The sequence below is a fragment of the Daphnia carinata genome, chromosome 4 (genome assembly GCF_022539665.2).
Source record: "Daphnia carinata strain CSIRO-1 chromosome 4, CSIRO_AGI_Dcar_HiC_V3, whole genome shotgun sequence".
NCBI classification, from domain to species: Eukaryota; Metazoa; Arthropoda; class Branchiopoda; order Diplostraca; family Daphniidae; genus Daphnia; species Daphnia carinata.
The window spans coordinates 1,597,405-1,618,041 of NC_081334.1; the positions used below are offsets into that span (position 1 = coordinate 1,597,405).

At 40.2% G+C, this 20,637-nt stretch overlaps 4 protein-coding genes and 1 long non-coding RNA gene across 7 annotated transcripts; 3 read left to right on the plus strand and 2 right to left on the minus strand.

Moving 5' to 3' along the window:
* Window positions 1-1,165: 1,165 nt before the first annotated feature.
* On the plus strand, window positions 1,166-15,649 carry LOC130695306 (S-adenosylmethionine decarboxylase proenzyme-like). Of its 2 annotated transcripts, none has more exons than XM_059495029.1 (8): window positions 1,166-1,496; window positions 3,140-3,226; window positions 3,285-3,411; window positions 3,474-3,576; window positions 4,183-4,619; window positions 4,694-4,786; window positions 4,860-5,039; window positions 15,636-15,649. In XM_059495029.1, the coding sequence occupies exons 1-7, from the start codon at window positions 1,372-1,374 to the stop codon at window positions 5,022-5,024; spliced, it is 1,137 nt and encodes a 378-aa protein (XP_059351012.1). In that variant the 5' UTR covers window positions 1,166-1,371; the 3' UTR covers window positions 5,025-5,039; window positions 15,636-15,649. The 2 variants fall into 2 exon arrangements, with proteins under 2 accessions (XP_059351012.1, XP_057374410.1); XM_057518427.2 differs by lacking the exon at window positions 15,636-15,649 and adding an exon at window positions 5,081-6,078 and having other exon boundaries at window positions 4,860-5,015.
* On the plus strand, window positions 3,587-4,102 carry LOC130695346 (uncharacterized). The gene is made up of 2 exons (XR_009002363.1): window positions 3,587-3,875; window positions 3,986-4,102. It is a non-coding gene; the product is annotated as an uncharacterized LOC130695346 (long non-coding RNA).
* Window positions 6,234-8,992, minus strand: LOC130695297 (ATP-dependent RNA helicase DDX51-like). Its single transcript, XM_057518417.1, has 8 exons — window positions 8,839-8,992; window positions 8,021-8,769; window positions 7,835-7,959; window positions 7,611-7,778; window positions 7,405-7,547; window positions 6,833-7,345; window positions 6,599-6,764; window positions 6,234-6,534 (listed from the first exon to the last, which is right to left on the minus strand). The coding sequence occupies exons 1-8, from the start codon at window positions 8,859-8,861 to the stop codon at window positions 6,268-6,270; spliced, it is 2,154 nt and encodes a 717-aa protein (XP_057374400.1). The 5' UTR covers window positions 8,862-8,992; the 3' UTR covers window positions 6,234-6,267.
* Window positions 10,094-12,664, minus strand: LOC130695296 (1-phosphatidylinositol 4,5-bisphosphate phosphodiesterase eta-2-like). Its single transcript, XM_057518415.2, has 2 exons — window positions 11,350-12,664; window positions 10,094-11,281 (listed from the first exon to the last, which is right to left on the minus strand). Exons 1-2 carry the CDS (start codon window positions 12,464-12,466, stop codon window positions 10,176-10,178), a joined length of 2,223 nt encoding a protein of 740 aa, XP_057374398.1. The 5' UTR covers window positions 12,467-12,664; the 3' UTR covers window positions 10,094-10,175.
* LOC130695286 (uncharacterized) lies at window positions 15,246-20,548 on the plus strand. Of its 2 annotated transcripts, none has more exons than XM_057518399.1 (11): window positions 15,246-15,386; window positions 15,623-17,221; window positions 17,291-17,704; window positions 17,766-18,549; window positions 18,625-18,798; window positions 18,871-19,061; window positions 19,128-19,351; window positions 19,422-19,590; window positions 19,654-19,868; window positions 19,928-20,116; window positions 20,171-20,548. In XM_057518399.1, exons 2-11 carry the CDS (start codon window positions 15,695-15,697, stop codon window positions 20,499-20,501), a joined length of 4,218 nt encoding a protein of 1,405 aa, XP_057374382.1. In that variant the 5' UTR covers window positions 15,246-15,386; window positions 15,623-15,694; the 3' UTR covers window positions 20,502-20,548. The 2 variants fall into 2 exon arrangements, with proteins under 2 accessions (XP_057374382.1, XP_057374383.1); XM_057518400.2 differs by having other exon boundaries at window positions 15,265-15,386; window positions 15,670-17,221.
* The last annotated feature ends 89 nt before the right edge of the window (window positions 20,549-20,637 follow it).

The window sequence follows — 20,637 nt, forward strand, 5'->3', positions numbered from 1 at the left end:
GCTTTCCCGCTTCTGGCACCTAGCGGCCAGCTTATGAACTGGCAGCCATTATCGGCTGGACGGGACAAGTGTCTGCTGCCAATGTTGACCAAAGGCATTGATGTAGTTTGACTAGAAAGTAAGATGAAATTTTTAAAACATATAACTGAGGATTTCGAAGTATGTAGTCGAGCTGTTAATTGGCTCCCCGCTTTCTTGCAAATGTCAGATGTGTAGATGTAAATTTGAATTGCAAGATGAGAAAGCAGTTCTCAAAGGGCAAAACGATGACGTTACCGGTAAACCTGAAGTCATGGTAGGAGCTTTAACCGGCATTGGGGACGATGTCTTGTTAATAAACTAGACCAAGCCGGATTCTGATATAAGAAAGTACTTGTTCTATTTTGACTATAAAGGAAATTTGCATGGGAATTGCGTAATCTTGCTAACTTATTGTCACATTACCCCGCGTGCTCTCAGGGTCATAATGGTGTTTCATAGAGTTAATTTTTCTGTGCGGGTCACCAAGAACGTTACAGTTACTTTACATCCAGCATGGCGACTGATGAACTTTGCCACGTTAACAACTGGATTTTGACCAGAATAGATAAAAGACATTGACCAATGAATGACTATGGATGGCAAAAAAAGTACCGGTTAGCGATATCGTGCCATATTGAAACTTGAGAGCACACTTCACATTCTATCGTCACATTTTATCCGAGAGATCCAAAAGTCAGCACGATTGCTTAACATCGCCCTATGGTGGCGAAACTGCACAGTCCCAAAGTCATTTTCATTTTGAGAAAGAGAATTTTTTCATGACTGGTATGATGTAGCCCAAAATTGAGCTCTACTAGCCATAATGCAAAATTAATTGTGACTACTGATTTGCGGTGAAAGAAAATTACATACGAAGGAGGATGATAGTACCTTATTTTGTTATTTTCTGCAATGTCAAAATTGTGGCCTGTTTCCGTTTTTTGCTTTTTGTTTTCTTGTTTTCTTTTTGCTGCTTTCAATTCAAAATGGCCGGTTGTCGTGACGCACAGTGCACTCTATTGGTTGCCTACATGAACTGAAACCCCGCCCCTTTCCTTCCAGAGTTGTCTTCACATCCCAATGCCCACCCCCTGGTCACCTCAAATCCACCCCAACCAAAATGCTGATCAAGGCTTCGTCACTCGTGACGAGCTCAGTCTAACCGGCGATCGGCCCAGCGAGTAGACACGTCCTGCACCGCCTTTCAAACCCTTCGTTACCAGCACTTTTTTTTAAACCACCGTCACTGAACTTTTTGAGGGGAAAACAACTCAGTGAACAGAGAAAATTGCAGAGAAGTTTTAATTTTTATTGATCTGTCATTCGGAGCCCATTCTCTTTGCTACCCATATGGAGAAGGATAACAAAGAGGACCATCAAGAGCATTATTTCGAAGGCGTGGAGAAGCTTTTGGAAGTCTGGTTCACCCGGAAAGATGGCGCTATCCAACATTGCGATCTGCGCAAAGTTCCCAGGTTAGTCAAGTGTTTTTCTTTACTTTTCTTCTTCTTGCTCGCTCGGAAGCTAAGCAAACTAGCCTTTCGTGCCAGAGTGGGAATGCTATGAATAGCTAGGGTTGAGGCTATACGGAAGACGAGCAGAATGCCAACACGTATTGAAAATGCTTGTTTTTCATTTCAATTTGTTTACCAACTGGCTGGACAAAAAAAAAAGAAATTTTTGGCTATTGGCAAAAATAGGCACGCTTTGCATTTTTTGATTTTATTGGGTATGTTTTTGAATTCACCCTACGGTCTTTTGTCGACCATTCTTTTCCGGTTGGCGACCTCGTTGAAATGTCTCACCAATCAGCAACAGTTTAAAGGTCTGCGTCAGACGGTTTCTTTTTCGTCTGTTGCCATGGCTTTTGTCCATTTTTCTTTCTAGAAGCCGATCGAATATCCTATCCCCTCCCCCGTTTCCCTAACGTCACATAAAATAGTCGATTACAAAGTAGTCTAGCCATCGAATAGCCAAGCCGCTCGAAGGTCCGACAATCGTACTGAAACACTGGGTTGGCTTAGCAATCACGTGCACAAATGGGTCGCCGGCTATGTTTCAGCATGGGAAAACACGTGATTCTTTTGTTCAATTTTATTGTACATAATTTTTAAAAAATTAGGTTTTCCAACGTAAGGAAATTATTTCAATGTCGCGACCTTGATCCAGAGCTAAGACGTTTAACTTGTGTCTATATCAGTAATTTCCCCTAAATCTATCAAAAGGCAATCCCTTGGCCTGAATGTATTGCAGTTGTGCCACATTGTCCTTGAAAGTTCCCAGACTGCACAACCTTTTATGTTCGAAGATTCCGAGTTACTAAACAAAGGCCATTGCACTATTCATAGTGGGTTTTTTAAACTGTAAATTCCCAATTGCATCACACACACGCACACAAAAAAATTATAAAAATGTTCAAACTTGAAGCCAAAATCAATGGTCGACCGAACCCAGGCGAGTCTGCGCACTGGGCTGCCTTCGTTGCATCTTGGCAAACCTCCCATATTTTGTAGGAAAAAAGGTGTAATCTAGTAGGGTTCAATAACGAGCACTGACGTCTCGTATTCGTTTTTTGGTTATTTTTTTATTATTTATTTACTTATTCTTTGGCAATCGTCCATATGTGGTAGATGCAGCCAATGTTTATTTAATAGTCCAATTTTGTATTGGAAATTAACGTGAACGTTCTGTAGCCAAAACAACGTGATGAATTACTGGTCTATAATCTTAACATGTAAATTCTGCCTGGTTAAATTCACGATTTCTGTATAATATTGGATGTAACTGTTCTTATCGTGCTATTGGTGCTGATCCTGACTAGATAAGGAAGTTATCAGTTTGCATACAGGAAGTCGTTTGATTGCATATAATCCCGTCATATTAGTAATGTGTGTATTGATTGCTACAACAATGCTGACATGCTTTTGCGTCACTGATACAGTGGTTTTTGCCGGATGTCGATGACAAATGTCCTCTCTAATGAAGGAGAATTGTGTATATAAATAGCACTTTGGGAGAAATTTCAGTTTTTGGCAGGCCGTTTGCTCTTCAGCAGGGCGTGTCTAACCTTGGAGCTCTTGCTGACGCGATGTAAATAATAAAATTTCTTTTTTTCCAGGGAAAAATGGGTGAGCATGCTCAAGATTGTCCGTTGTGAGATCATCAGCATGACGCGTAACGATACCATCGACGCTTACGTTCTCAGGTAACACGAATTTTTAAAAACATTTTTAAATAATTTTTGACTGACATTTGTCTTGCAGCGAGAGCAGCATGTTCGTTTCGAAACGTCGGATCATCTTGAAGACGTGTGGCACCACCACTCCTCTGCTCTGCCTGAAATCTCTGCTTTACCTCGTCCAACGTTACGCCGGTTACGACGAGGTTCAGGTATGATAACATAACCGGTATTATATTGGCGTAGCAATGACATCATACTACTTGGTTTCCAGGATTTGTTCTACTCGCGCAAGAATTACAAGCGCCCAGAATTGCAACAAGAACCACACCGCACTTTCGCGGACGAGGCTGCCTTACTCGACGCCATGTTTCATGGTGAGTGGACCAATTATACATTATCGTAACATGATTTGTTTTGATTAAAAAAAAGAGTAGGTTTCGAATTTCGAATCGTGCGAATCTAGGCATTTTTTCGTGTGGCTTGTTCAGCCAAGAGTATTGATCACACGCGTTAGTCCCAACCGCGTCGATTGTGCGTTTGCGCATGCAGATCCATAAACACAGCCATGCACCACTCCGTCCATACGTCAGCAAACTGGGTCGTATCGACCTGATTCTAACACATAAGCTAAAAAAATTATTTTGAGATAAAAAAAAAAAAGGACTTAAATTAGGTAAGGAATTGGGAGTTTCAAACAACGAAGTAGTTCAATTGTTTACGGATACTTCCATCGTAAACCAGGATGTTGGGTAGTTATTTCAACATAGTTTGCTTGTTTTCCAGCAAATATGGCAATCGTGAAAGAACAAGGACCATTGACGTTTTTGGCATTCCCTCAACTTGTGCAACCAGATCAATACTAGAAAGAAACCAAGATATATGGTGTGATTGTCCTTAGGGGAACGAAACTGGGTCTGATTGAAGGATGTTTATTTATTTTTTTTTCTTGTTTCATGACTTCAATTGTTTATTTTATGCAGATGGCGCGGCCTACTGTCTTGGAGCGGTGAATCGCGATTGCTGGTACTTGTATACACTAAACCCATACGCCTCTCCGGCTGGTCACTCGCTGAGTGCCCTGCTGGCCGGCGCCACTGATGGCGACGACGGATTCGGAGCATCGGATGGCGAGGAGGGGACAGACGGAAGCAGCAGCGATGGCGGCTGCGATGGGATTGAAGACAGTGGCAGCGATGGAGCCGATAGCAGCGATGATAGCTTGGATCTGCGTACCATGAACCTGTCTGGTCTTAACAAACGGAATGTCGCCCAGCGCTACTCAATCGGCATGGGACGAGGACAAACCAACTCGTCGGAAGCCGATCAAACCCTCGAGATCATGATGAGTGATCTGGATCCGGAAGTGATGAAGATTTTTACCAAGCAGTTCTCGGCCAACGCAGCTGAAGCTACCCAGGTACGTTGACTACTTTTCAGTTTCAGAAAAAGGGAGAAAAAGAAATTAACTTTTTTATTTGGAAATCATTTTAGAAATCTGGCATAGATAAAATTCTATCCAATGTAACCATTGACGATTATTTATTTGATCCTTGTGGTTATTCGATGAACGGTGTTCTTAAAAACGTAAGTTATTTTTCATACGTCTTTAGTTGAGCAGAGAGGTAATTGTTTACTGTTGTCGTTGATGACCTGACAGGGCGAATATATGACAATCCATATCACCCCGGAAGCTAAATTCTCCTACGTCAGTTTTGAGAGCAACATCCCGCAATCTTCTTACATGGATGTCATCACCCGTGTCCTCGAGACATTCCGTCCGGGCAAATTTATTGTCACTTCGTTTGCCAATAAGGTATTCTAAAGTTAAAAAACTTAAGTCTGTTTTCACTGTTTTAACAAGTTTTCCCATTCCTATAGGCGTCTGTGGTGGAGGATACGCACAAAGATTTGTTGAACGCTGACATGTTGAGTGAATTTAAGCGTCGCGACATTCAATACTGCCATCTGAAGAACTACGACCTGACCTACGCTCTTTATTCTAAATTTCCCAGCTGAGTTTGGCGGGAACCCAGGCATAAGTCTGGGTGCATCTCCCATATCGCCTCGGAAAACCTTCTTCCCCCTTTCCTTTTCCCTTCCCCCTTTCTCAGCTTCTTTTTCCTTTTTGTTCTTCTCTCATCTTTGGCGTCACTCTCTTCTTTCAATGCTGTGTTGCTACGTACTACTTCTTCACGTCGCGCGGCACGTTTCGGGGTGAATGGACGATTCCAGTTATTGTTCAACTCTACAGTGAAGACGCTCATCATGGTTCAGCATCAAGAGAAAGACCAACTGTATCGACTGGTTTTGCCGTCAGACTTGGTTCTCTTTTGCTGGTGGCGAACTAAGATCTCCTAGTGTCGACTCTCATTGCCATGTTAATCAAGTAGTGATTTTTATAACAACAATTTCGGTGGTATAGATGTTATTATGATTATCTACATGAGTCGCATATGAGGGTGACTTGGCAGTGAACCGACCGATTATGTACGCAAAACCAACAGCCACTCTTCCACTTTTTAATGATGGCACAATCAGGTGGAAATGAATCGAAAGAGAAACCCAAACGCCAATATTTACGTCGTAGCGTCTTTTGCATACTTATTTCACCAGCTCTGTTTTTTTTTAATGATCCTCCCAACCTTAACCCTCCCTTATCTTCAAATGAAGAAAATCTTCCGAGGCGAAAACGGAAGATGCATTCGGATTGATTTTGTTGACGACTTGGCTCTTTGGTACACCCGATAAATATCTATTGGTGTTTTCATCGTAATCCCTTTTGATTTTGAAGTAATGCAACTGTCGTAAAGAGAAATCATATTGGCCCTTTACAGTAGAAATGATTGTGGGTCATATATATTCTGTTCATGCTGTTACATTTCATGAAACTTTTTCCAATTCTAAGTTTTTTCTTTGCAAGGCATTTTTTTTTCCTATTTACCAATAATATCCAATACGAAGTTTAGGTTACTCTTGACATACTGTATGCAAAATATATACTGCATATTCAATAATAAAACAATACACTTACTTCATTCATAACCTTGTCATTTATTATTGGGAAATTATTTAGTGACATTCTTCCCACGACGTTTTGCAAACTTTGTACTTACTACTTTCCCTTTATTCGATTTTAGTTTGAATCCTTTCTTTTGTCTAGCCTGGTGATTACGTACAATTTTGGATTGGATTTCTTCTTTTACCGTGTTCTTGAGTCCATCCAAAGCTTTACGGAACTGTTCTTCGTAGACTTCAAACTCGTCGGTTTGCATGTCCAATGGAGTCACGTTTTTCTTTTCCGCCATTCCCAGCAATTTGTGAAATCCGTGCATCTAAAACGCCAACCGTTAATCACATGACGATTTCAAATAAGATAAATTACTATTTCCAAATTACCTCTGAATCTACCAGTATAGTGATGGCAGTTCCAGGTCGTCCAGCACGAGCGGCTCGACCTGCTCTATGGATATAGTTCTTCACATATCTCGGAGAATCGTAGGAAATCACGCAATCCACGACGCCTAAATCCATACCACGTGAGACTGCATCAGTACATACAAGTCTAAAAATGAGAAAAGAAAAGTTTGTTGTAAATTTAAAGACATTAGCATCCGAAAATGTAAACCTTACAAGTCGATTTTGCCACTGGAGAAATCTTTGAGCAGTTTATCACGAGGGCCCTTTGATATTTCGGACGAACATTCAGCCACTCTCAGGTCACCAAACTGTTTCAGCAGTTCACACAATCGATGAGTAGCTGCTCGTGAATTGGTGAAACAAAGCGTGGTGCGATATTTGAATTTTTTCAGCAAACAGTACACGGCAAGTGGTTTCAGCATCGGTGGGCACTTGAAATAATGCTCTGTTAACTCGGCTGGCGTCGTGAATTTTCCCACAAAATGATGGGATTCCTTTGTGTTATCTGAAACATCTGTTGACACGACGGAAGTGAACAACTTTGGTTGAAATAGACCGAGACGTGTCAATTTTTCAGGGTCCTGCGAAAGTGTGGCTGAAAATAGTAGTTTCTGGACAGATTTCTCCAGCGGAAGACTCAATTTTTGCGCAACTAAATGCGCCGACGATACACCGATTGCCTTTTCGACGTGAAATAGCCAGTCGTTATGCTCTTCTTCCATAATCCTTTAACAGAAAAAAGTTAAGCATTAAGGCCACTGCAAAAACTTACACGTACGTTTTACCTGTCTGCTTCGTCAATAATTAAATAACGTAAGGATTTTAGTGAGAATCCTGGTGTCCTTTGAAGATGATCCACCAATCGTCCAGGAGTACAGACGACAATGTCTGGTTTAGTTAGATACTGTCCAGTTTTACTTTTTCTAACCTGGAGAAATAGGATTATCGTTTGAACGTTCGGGAAAAGAAAAAATATAGAAAAAATTCAAACCAATAGCTGTTGTTCTTCATAAAATGAGGCTTGGCCTGATATAAGTGCTACTTGTAGATTGGTATCAGCGCAGAAAGAAGCGTACACTCGATATACCTGCACTGCAAGATCGTGCACGGGCAACACTGCCAAACAACGCAACTGACGGACACTATGTCTCCATAAAGCCTTGACAACATGAAAAGATTAGACAACTGACAAAGTTTTCGGGAGAAAATGGATACCTGAACTGTGGGCAATACAAATGCCAGCGTTTTGCCGCTTCCTGTAGGAGCGGACACGCACATATCGCACGGCCTGAATAGTTGCTGCTGAGATTCCAATAACCATGGAATAACTTGTTGTTGCACTATATGAAAACAAGCACTTTAAAATATCGGCAAGCAAGTTTAGGGATATCGGACACATACCAGGAAAAAAGTGTTCAATTTTGTTTCTTTTTAGGGCTTCGATCAGAAATTTGTCAAGGCCAGTTATTTCTTTGATTGGCACCTTATTTTTACTCAGGTCACATGATATGACTGAAGGCTTGGCAAGCCAAGTTGGTAAAACTCTGAAAACTTTATTATTTTTATTGGCTCTGAATTCTTCCAAAATAGTAAAGCCTGTTCCAGGGGGCTCTTCTGTTTTTTCTAGATCAACATTTTCTAGCACTTCATCTTCTGGAGCATCTACAGGTAAATGATTTTCATCATTGCTTTCAAGCTTTTGTTCTACTTTCTTCTTCTTTTTTTTCTTGGTTTTTTTTTCTTGGGATTCTAAATTGAGACCATTTTCTTCTTCTAAGGCTTTTTTCTTTTTCTTCTTAATCTTCTTAGGTTGTTCAAGCTCAGTTTCACCTCCATCTTCAACTGGTGCAGCAGCAACTTCTTTATTGACTTCTGTTTCAATTTTTGTATCAAGAACATCTGCATAGTTTGAGTCTTCAACATTTTTGGAATCTTCTAAATGCTTCCGCTTCTTTTTTCTCACTTGCCCGTCAGTTACCTGTTCACTTTCAAAACTTGCATCTCCTATGTTGCTCACACCACTCCTGCTCTTTTTCGACGGTATTGTGTCATCTTTATTTTCGAGATCGCCATGTTGAACTGTTTTTCGATTCTTTCGTACCTTTGATCGAGCTAGAATCCTGGCTTCTCTTTCGGACAAACCGATTTCACTGCCAAAAGCGTAAAATTAATGTAAATGAAAGGAAAATTCTATCACAGAAAGCTACGTGCCTTATTACCTATTTTCTGCAGTAGAGTACATGATTTTGAAAAACTTTTTGCTCAATCAGTAATCCACATACATGAGTAACAAAACTCGAAAACAACTTGTCATTTGCACGTGTTAAAGAGCAGACGATATTGCCGGATTTCCCCCAATATAGTACGACAGCTAGTGGAAATATTTACAACCATTTTGAAATTCAGTCCTCGTCGGCATTGTCCCACGAGCACGAATTGTAACCACAAGTGGCTAACTTAATAGTCTCGACCTTCCTCTCAACATCATCCAAAAATTGTAAAAAAAAACTGGCCACGTTCTTATGGCTAACTCTGATTTCTCGTTAAGTCTCTATGTGAGTGAAGTAAAATGGAACATTACTTGAATAGTAAAAATATTCAACAAGTACCAAACTGCAATCTTGTTTCGGCATAGGCCCACCACCACCAGCCTACAGCCCAAAATGGAAACCACAACGTTTTCAAGAATTCAAAAGATAAATTTCCGGAACTTTCCGTCCTACCTCCTATTTATGCGAACACATTCTATTGCAAGAGGGAAAAAAAGAAAGACATCTCCATTTGATTAAAGTTCAATTCTATTTCAAGTTGGCAAACTCTTGAAAAAGTCCAAGAACAGAGCCTCGCTTACCCGAGAGAAGATTAATTTGCAATGGATCCTGGAGTACATATGTATCACTGTTTATCGTAAACAAAGTAGGTGAACTGAAGGTGAACTGAAGTGGGTGGACTGACAGTTTCGCGATTCGATACAACTGCTATCTTATCGCGAATACTAACCTAATTTAAACCGGTTTAGAGAAACCATTGTCTCATCCGTTAGAACATAGTATCTGCTACGACCTTCATTTCACATTCGCCAGGATTCCGGAATTTTGATCTTAGGTATGGCATTTTAATCTATTTCAATGTTTGTCGATTAGTTTTATTTCTTTTTTTGCTTCGAGATAATTCTGTTAATTGCCCCAGTAATTGAACCATGATCCAATAAATTATATGGATCATGGCTGTAGTGTAGATTGTTTTGCATGAAAGAATGCTAATACGCCGCAAACGAATCTGGGCAAGGCTAGTTTTTTCTGTTTGAATTATATTCTGTTTATCATTCTATTATTTGTCCCGAATCCACGTGATCCAAGTGAACACTTGCCATTGAATATCTTACTATAGTCTTTCCATTTCCATTGTATAGAAAACTACAAATGAATTCAAATTTGTTTCTAGGAACAATAGACAGCCCCAAAGTTCTCCTGGTAATAAAATCTTCGCTGTGGCTGTTTGAATTACACTGTTTCGAAGATGGCAAATGAGCTGTATTGATGAAAAGTCGAAGCGTCTACAAGTCAGACATTTGCACGTGGAGAAAAATGGATGAGATTATTTCAGTGGACGACAGTGGTGCATGGCGGTAACCTGAAGCCAAGCTTTCTACAGGTAAACAATATGAAGCAAGCGTTTGTTTAATTTTAAAGGAGTCCACATATTTCACACTAAAGCAAATGACAGCCAGTTCTGGGAAACAAATTTTTACATTTTTAATTTCATTCCAGAAGGGATTTAAACCGTTACCATTCATCAAGGAAGTTGTTCGAAATTTGTATGAATCCGATGGATGCCCGTCAATCTGTACGGAAACATAAAAATTGCCTTTTTTGGTTTGTCCAGGTCGTTTAGGGAGATTTTGGACGCTAATAATCCGCAACTGTAACATTTTACTTGACTTGCCCGTCGACGGAATCCTTGCAATTTTACCCAGCAGCCAAACCGGTTTGAGAACATATCCACAACTGCCGTTTCGGCGGAAACGACCAAAATTAATTTCGAGATATTTCCCAGGAGTCTGAAAATTTAATGCCACCATTTGGCATCCAAAATTCCAGTAATAGACTGGATTGAAATTACTGGATGCGATTCGTGTGGCGGTGGGATAAACTCGCATCATTGTTTGGCATGTGGGATTCAGCCTCGTTTCTTTAGGTAATTTTTTCAGGTAGGTTGTTGCTTCTATTTCAGACACTGAGACGACGGAATAGCACGGCATAATATGCCCAACCTTTTGGCCCTCCATCTTTTCAAAGCTGGGGAACGATTTACAAAAGTTAATGAGACACTGCAGGGCAGGAGAGCACACTTTGGCTCCGGTGACCTTTATAATAATTTTCCCACGAAGTTGATTAGGCGAAAGGAGTGACGGTGTGTTTCCTGGATTTTCTTCGACAGCCCAGAACAGAGCAGGGCCGAAAATTTGGCGTAAATCTTGCGCGAATATAGTCTGCTGTAAATGTGACAAGTGATTCTCCACGGACAGAATCAAGGGGAAAGGAGAGAATTTAAACGCAAAAGGTTTGATTCCTTTAGACAACACATCACGAGCCAATAATTTGCTAGTCTTCGTATATCCATGGTAGACTATAGGTTGACTGTTTGGACCATCCCAGAGATCTTGAAGAAAAATTTGGCAACAATTAATGAGGCACACACCAGGAAGTGTAGCAAGTCACAAGGTTTACCTAGTTCAAGGCACCGGCAACCACGCTCCAAAGCGGAAGCGTAGCCTTCGATGCTACTTACGCCCATCAGCTGATCCCCCATCAGGTACGTATTGTGAGAACAGGAAATGTAATAATCGCTCAAAGGTCTATTCATATCTTGATTGACTTGGAGATGTTCTTTTTTCAGAATATCAAAAAATGGTGAATTCATCATTAATTTGAATTCCGGTAAAGTCATTTCCGTTATGGCTTTTGTTTTTTGCAATTTATGCTGTTTAATCAGCATTTGTGCAAAATGCAAATCGGCATGTTGAATTCCCTGTACTTCTTTTAGGAAATGGGCTAGACTGTAATCTGAGAGATTTGCATTGCCATCGGCGTAGTCTTGAAATATCGCGTTTAGTTCCGTTCGCTCGCTGACAAGGTTGTAAAATTGCAGAAACTCCTTCTCGTCAAGGACGTCTTTCTCCCTGTCTAGCCGGCTGTTTGTATAAGACAACTGAAATATTTTTGCGGCCTTCTGCGTTCCGATGTTGACATTAAGGTTACTCAACAGACGGCAGCATTCGCGGAAATCCAGGAAGCCGGAACGATTTGTGTCTGCGTCTTTGAAAGCCCTTCTTAGCCATTCGCTTTTGTTTGAGCTGGATGCAAGAGCACGGATTTCGTCGATCAAAAAAGAGATGTTATTTACCCAAGTCTGAGCAATCGTCGAATCGTTGGCTTGTAAATCGAGACTTTGTCGTTGTCGTCCGTAAATGATGGACAAACAGCAATCTTCCTTTAATTTAACATCAAATCGAAGTTCGAATTTTTTGCGAGCATTTTCACTGAAAACGTCGGTCTTCCAACCGTAACGAACATCCGTAATATCTGTTAGGTATATCTGTTTTGCGGGATTTGGTCCATGCACGAAACTTGCTAGTAGTTTAGCTGCATTTTTATCCAGTGAAACATGTACTTGTCGATCGTTTGAGCTACCTATTTCCAAAAACCAGGCTCCATTTTGAAGTAAAACGACGAGGTCTTTTCGCAAAGACTGCGAAATGATTTCACGATCAATGTCACACTTTTGTTGACTTGTGTCGTTATCGTTTGAGGTCGAATGCTCGGTGGGTGGAATTTTCGAAGCCATAACACAACGTGTTCTAAGTTTTGTTTAAATTTGAATTTAAGTTATTTGAATGCTTCATTTTTTCCCGTTTCAAAGTGAATTTTGTGTTAGAGTCGTTTGTGTGATGTTCACTTGCACTGAAAACTTTTTGAAGACTGAGTGGTACACTGTCAGAATTTCTTTTCTTTCCCGGATCCATTCGCCGTAACGAAATTTTCACCCTGAATTTTGAAACGGGAAGAGATATTGCAAAGTTTCTTTTTTGGGTCCAAAAAGTTATGATGAGATTGTGAAAGTCTAAAACCGATCTACAAATGCCCGCTTTCTAATAGAAGAACGACGATCAGTTAAACAAAATAGTTAAGTTAGCAACCGGGACTAATGGCTTTAAATTTAGATCCCATAACATCGGAATTCTTATTGAAGGGCTTGACCCGGTTGCTAGGCGATTTAGTTCATACGCCAGGGCAATTTTCCATAGTCGTGTTGGAATGTAAAAAAAAAAGAAACAATAAAGTACTTAGAATGTGGGAGGTGATCACCAAGACGTTGTGGTTTGTTGGTTACGCTAGCAGATCACCCATTTTTACTAGAAAGCTATTCCACAGTGACCTCATAACGATCTGTGTCATTTTTTTATTTGAACGTCAGATCGTTGCATCCGCATTTTATCTAGTACTAAGTTAAATTTCGTTCCAATGTTGGACTAATAGCTCTTCTAGTAGAAATTAAAGTATCACTCTAGTATTTTGGTAAATTTTCCTTATAATTTCAATGTAATTTCCTTGAACAGCAAGAATTTTGTAAAATAACCATTTATTGAGATTTTCCGAGCGTTAATAATAATGTAAAAACAGTTAAATAAAAATGTACCAAATGCCGATTACGAAAGTAAACATTCTTGGGGCTTATTTACATACAGCCATTGTAAATGGGAACGAATGTCATGCGCAAAACGATTAATTTAAAGGATACTCGATCATTTGTCTTTGAAAGGTAGACGCGATGAAATGGTTGTCGACACTATCAATCCACGAGGTTTTGTTCTGCGATTTAAAAAGGGATGTTGACTTATCGGGTCCAGCGGATGTGCGAGCACTGAGAATCCAAGCACAATTTTCCTGTACAAACAAAACTAGTGTTAAATTGTCCCTTTTTTTAAACAAAACAATGCTGTCTAGCGTAAATGTCAAAAATTGCTATTTCAACTGAAAAAGAACGAGAACTTACGTTGACGTTGATCTCTTGCACCGGCGACTCCTGTTGAAAAATTCGAAATGCATTAGTTTGATGCAGTTGAGTTAACTCTTTCTTTTTTATTTTCCAATAGCAATATTTACCGCCTTCGTTGTCTGCCGGTGTGGGGTTGGCCAAGACGACTGCAGCCATCGAGAGACATACCACGAAGAACATCTGCAAGAAGACAAGAATTGTGTTCCACAAGAAAACAAGGTCTATCTTAGAAAAATATGTTGTTACCACAATGCGGATGAAGTTCATTTTCTTAAAGATTGTCGAGCTGACTTGGGCTTGAATGCGGTAGAAGATGCTGTGAAGCAAGAATGATTGTTGAACGGAGACCAGCATATTCCTTTATATACGCGTTGATGTTGTCCCCTATCCTTGGGAGAGTTGGTTGAAAAGGAAGGCCCTTGAAAACAACCGTCTAGCATAAAGGGGAGGGAAATAGGCCAGACTTACTATAATGCGTAGTACCGATGCCTGGTTCTTACTAGTTTCTTGAATAATAATAATAACTCCTTTCGCTTTAGCTGTCAACTCCTTTCTCGCCTATGACCTTTTACATCACCGTTCTGCATATTCTAATCTAAAGATTTTGTTGAAGAACATGAACGCGCACATCTAAACCAGGTTCATCTGGTTAAGACCATATTTAGCGCGTAAACGGGATACGGCCGGAGCAAACCGGATGGATGGACTTCGTGTTGAACGATAAGGAAACAGACAAGTCAGCATTATGTTCCCAAAGAAGAAGGGCTAAATGTATGGATGGAATTTATGTACCGGCGGCAATTCAAATTAAGGAAGATTCCCATAAATATCTTTCTTTTTTTCCATTTTTTTTTTTTCATCCATTGTTGTACATAAGGGTTTGCATCGTAATTGGTTTCTGAAGTATTTTAAATGACGTGACATGAATTGCATGATTATTATGTAAATCGCACGCGCCGCTATCCCGAAATCGAATGATGCCAGCAGATACCTTTTTGAAGGCTCCCTTTCACGTTGTTTTTGTTTCACAAAAAAAAAAAATTGTTTTGGCTGTAGAAAGTGAAACGGTTGCACTGGCTGCATGATAGTCAATTTTTGGATCTCGATTTCCCGTCTGAATACCCTACTGTATATTGCATACATGTAGTTTAGAGCTATTTCTAATGGAAATGGCCTTCTAATCGAGGCCATTCCTTATCGCCGCCCTCAATGTGTTGATATCTTACTACAAGTACTCGGATAAAATGATTATTAGGTTTAGGCAACAAGTGCCAACAAAATGTCTTCAGTCCCATTGTCCTACAGCTAAAGGGTTAAATTATATACTTCGTTGCAGAACCCATAATTTCAAATTTCGAACGCCTAGGGAAACGTGTACAGAAATAAACAATCAATTTTCTTGCAAGAAAAAATTATAATAAGTTCAGTGATTGCTAGCTTTTAATGTTTCTTCTAAAATGCCACAAATTTCATGCAAATTTAATAAAGTTAAGAGTAAAATAGCCATCGAAAAGCTAATCTTCGGATTCAAAACATTTGCTGTCGTCTGCTGGCCACGAAACTTGTTCGAAAATTTCCATAAAACGTGGAAATTTTATGTTTGTCTCTTCTTGTGAAATCGTGTTTACTTCAGAGATTAGTGATAGAATCCACTCGCTTATTGAAGTAATTTAAAACTATAATATCAGATCACATCATCCGTATTCAAGTAGGTACTCTTATTATTCTTAACATGAAATGTCCATAAACAGACTGAAACAGACGCTGACTGTAAATGACATAAAGTTTGCTTCAGGAATGTATGTAATATTCATGGACCATTGATGGCAATTCCGATCAAACTTGTAGAGTAGTTGTTTTTGCCAGTTGTTCGGTGTTCTTATAATCGAATGTACTTTAAAACCAAGAGCTTCATTTCTGTCATCTTTTTTTTGCATGTACTAGGCTATGTTCCAAGAGGGATCTATTGAAGTTCCTGTACATCATTTTAGATTCCCAGTTTAGAAAAGCTGCCCCATGATGATGGGTAATTCCAAATCGAACCACTCAGGTGAAAATGAACCTTCTAAATCCAAAAGCCCTGATAAGCGAAACACAGCCAGCACTCATAAGACATCCAAAAATAAAAATTTGAATAAGCACAATCAAGACCAACACCAGCACGAGGAATTTTCCAGACATGCCAATACTGTTTCTAGTAATAATGGCTCTGCCTCAAAATCTTCAGAGTTACAATTGACTCGGCGACCACTAAGAAATAATTCAAGCAAAGAACCATACGAAACAGTTAATGCTGAACCAAATCATGTTCCATTGCTGGTTCCAAAAAAAGAAAATCCAGATTTTCATAGTGAAACAGTTTATCACATTTCAAGAGATCCTCGCATGACAGAAAATCCGATTCTGGATCATGCTGACGACACGATTGATGATACTTCTAACGAAGCGTTTGATCAGAATTTAAGAAATGACTCCTCAGCACCCGCTGAACCTGTTCTCGATTTTCTTGTCGATGTCAACATTGAACACGTAAAAAATGAAATCGATGAACTCGGCCTTACAGATAGCAGCGATTGGAAATCCAGGTTTTTAAATGGAAGAAACACCAACACAGAAGAAGGTGAAAAAAACTCCGATAACACTGGCTACGTTCGAATAAAAACAGAGCCGATCGAAGACCATGTGTTGCCCACTTCTGAACCGATTGAAGATGATCGTTGCTCTGTTGACTCGGGTTCTACCGTGGGTCTTCCTTCTCCTGAAAGAGCTTCTCCAACTCCATCGTGTCCTTCACCAATGCCTAATGAAGATAACCAGGCTAAGGTTGATCTAGAAGATTATACAACACTGAAAATCCCTCCGAATGGACAAGCAATCTCACCAGAACTTAAAAATGGCAAAACAGGTGTAGATTCAGTATCAAAAAATGACTTTCCAATTGCCGAAGACTCGAGCACCACATACTATTCCCCACCGACAGACCTGGAGGAAGAATATCGGAAACTAGAGAGGGAAAAGATAGCAGCCGCCTTATTAGCAAACAAGGGATACTCACGTGAAAATACAGACATATCAAGCGACGAAGAAGTTTCTGTGCCTATTGAAAGCCCTTCGAAAGCGCCAGCTTTCCACGTCGATGATTTTGGTGACGATGACGATGGCGAACAGTTCTGCGACTTTGACCAGGAAAAGGATCCTAGCTGGGCCAGCCCCAAACCTCCTGAGGATAGTAGGATAGGACAAAAGCGCTCACGTCCTACTGAGGAGGCAGCCAACGTTAATGAAACGACTGTCCCTCTTTCGAAAAAAAGTAAATTCCAGGTCCACAAATTTCCTCAAGATAATGTTGAGCCCAGTCTCCATCCTACGCCGGTTACTCCTGTGGAAATTAGTACGTCGACTTCTACCGTTTCCAGCTCTGCGGCGATCTCCAATGTTGAAACATCCACAGCCCAGCCTTCCGAAATGGATGTGGATGTCCCACTATCCCAGCCTGCCACACCCACCGATAAGAACCCTGCATCTGCCAGACCAAGAATTCCGGTATGGAATGAAAATGTAAAGACCACCGTACTGAAACTAATGCACATCTTGCGGTTTTTTTTTAAATAGGTTAAATTAACAACTACTAACCGAGCTTCAATGATGGTTGAAGATTACCTAAATTCGGCTAATGTTAACGCTGCTAAAGTACCGAACAGGCGGGCTGGTACGCCATCAAAAACTACTTCAAAACCGAAGAAAACCACTAGTAGCGGGAGGTCTACTCCTTCTCGCCCAGTTGACCTGGAATTTTCGGAGAGCGTTGCCGACAATCATGGCATCACCGAAGAGAGTCCACGACAACAAAACCTTGTTGCGTTAACGTCAAGTGCGCGAGATCCACGTCAGAGAAAAAAAGAAAACGAAACGTCTTCTACGGACCAAGCCAGTAAGTCGCCCAATACAATCTCAAATTTGAGTCTCACCCTCAAAAACCGAATACTCATGCGAGTACTGAAAAGGTGGCAGTACAAATGGATTGAGGTAAATTCGCTGCAACATCGTACACATTTTACGGCTATAATTATTTCATTTTTCTGTTTAGCAACAAGCCAACAACAATGAACCTCCCAAATTGCTTGAAGAGGATAAAAATTTTCCACAGGAAATTCCAAAGTTGTCCTGCGTTCCAGTATTGACCAAGTATGGCGACCTACAATCCTACTATGACGTCTTTCATCCGCTCATTCTGCACGAAATGTGGTCGAGTTTAGTCGTCAAGAACAAGGAAATTAAGGAGAAAAATTACACGGAATGGAAATGTCTGACTGAGACATTAACTGAAGAAGGCGCGTTTGTTCTTCTGCGCTGCGTTATGATTCTGGAATATGAGAGAGAAGTTCCAATAGCGAATGATTTAGTCGTAATAACATTGGCCCATCCTAAAGCAGAATTCATTCATCCGTTTGGCTTTGTAGAGAGTTCCAAAACAATCAAACTTTCCAAAACAGCCAATGTAGACCAAGTGCTAATGCCTAAAGACAAATCAAAAGCCAATTATTCGGCTGAAGTCCTTATTCGACTCGCGAAGAACTTTGCACCGATTTATGCTCCAGGACAGAAGAACATAATTGGCACAATGGCGAAAGTTGCATCGTTGGCTACGTTTATTGACCTGTTTCATGCTCAAGCTGCTTTAAACTTTTCTGCCATTCGCGATATCATCCTCCATCCTCGACCATTTGCCTTTCAATTGATGCACAGCCAAAGGCTTTTCCAGGTGGACTATTTGGATCCCTTGCAAACGGAGGCGTATCTTTCAATCGGACAAACTATGCTAATTACACCAAATAACCAACCGAAAATTGCCCTTCTCCAAGGATTTCCGGGTAACTTTACTGGGGTCTCTGCTTACCTCTAGAAACAAATAAGTAAATTTGTTAGTTGACATAAATTTTTATTAGGTACCGGAAAAACACACGTGGCAGTCCACATAATCAACCATTTGCTTAGTCACAAGCTTCATGATATTCGTCCGAAAATTCTTTATTGCGCTCCCACACATGCAGCCGTTGACGAAATGACCAGACGCTTGGTCAATATGAACAGACGCATGGAGCATAATGCCCGCTTCGATGGTAAAGGCACTAAACATCCTAAAGAGAAACTGCTTCCGTAATTATTTTTTGTTTTTATGATCAATTTTTCAGTTCTACGGATGGGTACGTGGGCAAGACTTCATACGGACATTAAGGAAGCGACCCTGGAAGACAAGTTGATGAGATTGCGGGCACGTATCAAGCAAGAAAATCCTGCGCGGAAGGAAGTTCGTACTCTCGAAGAAAAATTGCTTCTCCTACAAAATCTTAAGCAATCCATCTTGAAAGAGCTTAATCAAGATGTATGAATGTTCTTGTTAAATGGTGAGTCTGAACATTAATGCAAGTTTTGTTTGAATTTTTTTTAGTCACATTCCATCCAAAGAATTAAAGAATTGGAACAGAAACTGGAAGAGGTAACTGATGAGATAGAAACAGCAACAATTTTATTGGAAGAAACCCAAAAAGTTCAAGAAGAGAAAGTAGAAAAAGACCTTCAAGATCACAAACACCTAACCATTTCTCAGGCGGATGTCATTTGCACCACTTTAGAAACATGCTGTGACACAGACATGCAAAACATTTTCCTTGGGTATCTATTTACGTTTAACGTTAATCCTTTCCGTTCCATAAATAATGAAACATTTGTCTTTATAACACAGCCGAAAACCAGATGGTAGCGGGAAAACGCCTAGACCATTTCTCTGCTGCATTATAGATGATGCTTCCTTGTGTACGGAACCCCAAACATTGATGCCATTAAGTTTGGGGATAAAGAAGCTAATTCTTGTTGGGGATGTTGAGCTTGCACCATTCACCCTCAATTCATCAGTATTTTCACTGTACTTAATTCAGCACATACATAGTTTTTAACAAATTCTTCTTCATTCGCAGGTGGCCAAACAATCACGACTAGATCAATCGTTATTCAGTCGTTTTCATTCATTTGTGAGTTCGGAATGCAACGAAAACGAGCGCATGATCTTCTCGCTGAATATGCAACATCGCATGGACTATGAAATCTGTCAGTGGACTTCAAAGTACTATTATGGAAACCGGTTGCTGACGTCTGCTGCATTGAAGTTAAATACTTCGTTACATGCTTATAGGTAATAAGTACTATATCCCACTTTGTTATTCAATGTGATCTAAAAATCCTTTTAAGTAGAATTTTGGATGTTAAAGACAGCGACGAGACTTCTGATGGCTCAAGCTTGGTCAACCGACCTGAGGCTGAAGTGGTCACGAAAATCGTGGAATGTCTATTGCTTTCTCCGGGTCTGAGGGACAGAACAATTGGAATTGTGACGTTTTACGAAAAACAACGTATTCTTATTCGCCATCTCATAAGAGAAAGGTTGTTAATTCATTATTTTCTATTTCATCGAAACGATAACAAAATTTTTTGTAGGATGCCGAAAGATTATGCTCGCACTGACGTGAGATTAGTGCAAGACGTGCAAGGCACTGAAACGGATATTGTTATTATTTCTTGCGTTAGAACGAAGATTCGAGGCAGGGACAAAAATTTGGCTACGTTAACCGAATACTGGAACGTTGCGTTAACCAGGGCAACTGAATCGTTATTCATTTGCGGACATCTCAAAACTCTGCAGACCAATGAAGTTCTAAAAGATCTCATCTATGATGCCGACAAACGTCAAGTGATTCATCGAGTATCAAGTTTATTTGAACGTACTATGTTATACGATGTACTGCTCAAACCACCCACGTACATGTAAGCAGCAAATCTAAGATAGAAAGGTAAATATAAATTTGTAACACCGAATTCCAATGGATTTCGGTCATTTACTAGTAAGTGGGCATTAGCTTAGCCTATCGTCTTTTGAAGTCTTGTTGACTTTAAATTCATTAGTA

Bases quoted from the DNA above. Each gene is read 5' to 3' on its own strand.
- LOC130695297 (XM_057518417.1), bottom strand. From the start codon at position 8,861: ATGTACTCTACTGCAGAAAATAG. The intron at 8,770-8,838 runs GTAATAAGGCAC...CGCTTTTGGCAG, and splicing joins TACTCTACTGCAGAAAATAG to TGAAATCGGTTTGTCCGAAA. The intron at 7,548-7,610 runs GTTTGAATTTTT...CTATTTCTCCAG, and splicing joins ATGAAGAACAACAGCTATTG to GTTAGAAAAAGTAAAACTGG.
- LOC130695306 (XM_057518427.2), top strand. From the start codon at position 1,372: ATGGAGAAGGATAACAAAGAGGACCATCAAGAGCATTATTTCGAAGGC. The intron at 1,497-3,139 runs GTTAGTCAAGTG...CTTTTTTTCCAG, and splicing joins GATCTGCGCAAAGTTCCCAG to GGAAAAATGGGTGAGCATGC. The intron at 5,016-5,080 runs GTATTCTAAAGT...CCATTCCTATAG, and splicing joins TCACTTCGTTTGCCAATAAG to GCGTCTGTGGTGGAGGATAC.
- LOC130695296 (XM_057518415.2), bottom strand. From the start codon at position 12,466: ATGGCTTCGAAAATTCCACCCACCGAGCATTCGACCTCAAACGATAAC. The intron at 11,282-11,349 runs GTAAACCTTGTG...TTTTTCTTCAAG, and splicing joins TTGCCGGTGCCTTGAACTAG to ATCTCTGGGATGGTCCAAAC.
- LOC130695286 (XM_057518399.1), top strand. From the start codon at position 15,695: ATGATGATGGGTAATTCCAAATCGAACCACTCAGGTGAAAATGAACCT. The intron at 19,062-19,127 runs GTATGAATGTTC...AATTTTTTTTAG, and splicing joins TGAAAGAGCTTAATCAAGAT to TCACATTCCATCCAAAGAAT. The intron at 20,117-20,170 runs GTTGTTAATTCA...AATTTTTTGTAG, and splicing joins CGCCATCTCATAAGAGAAAG to GATGCCGAAAGATTATGCTC.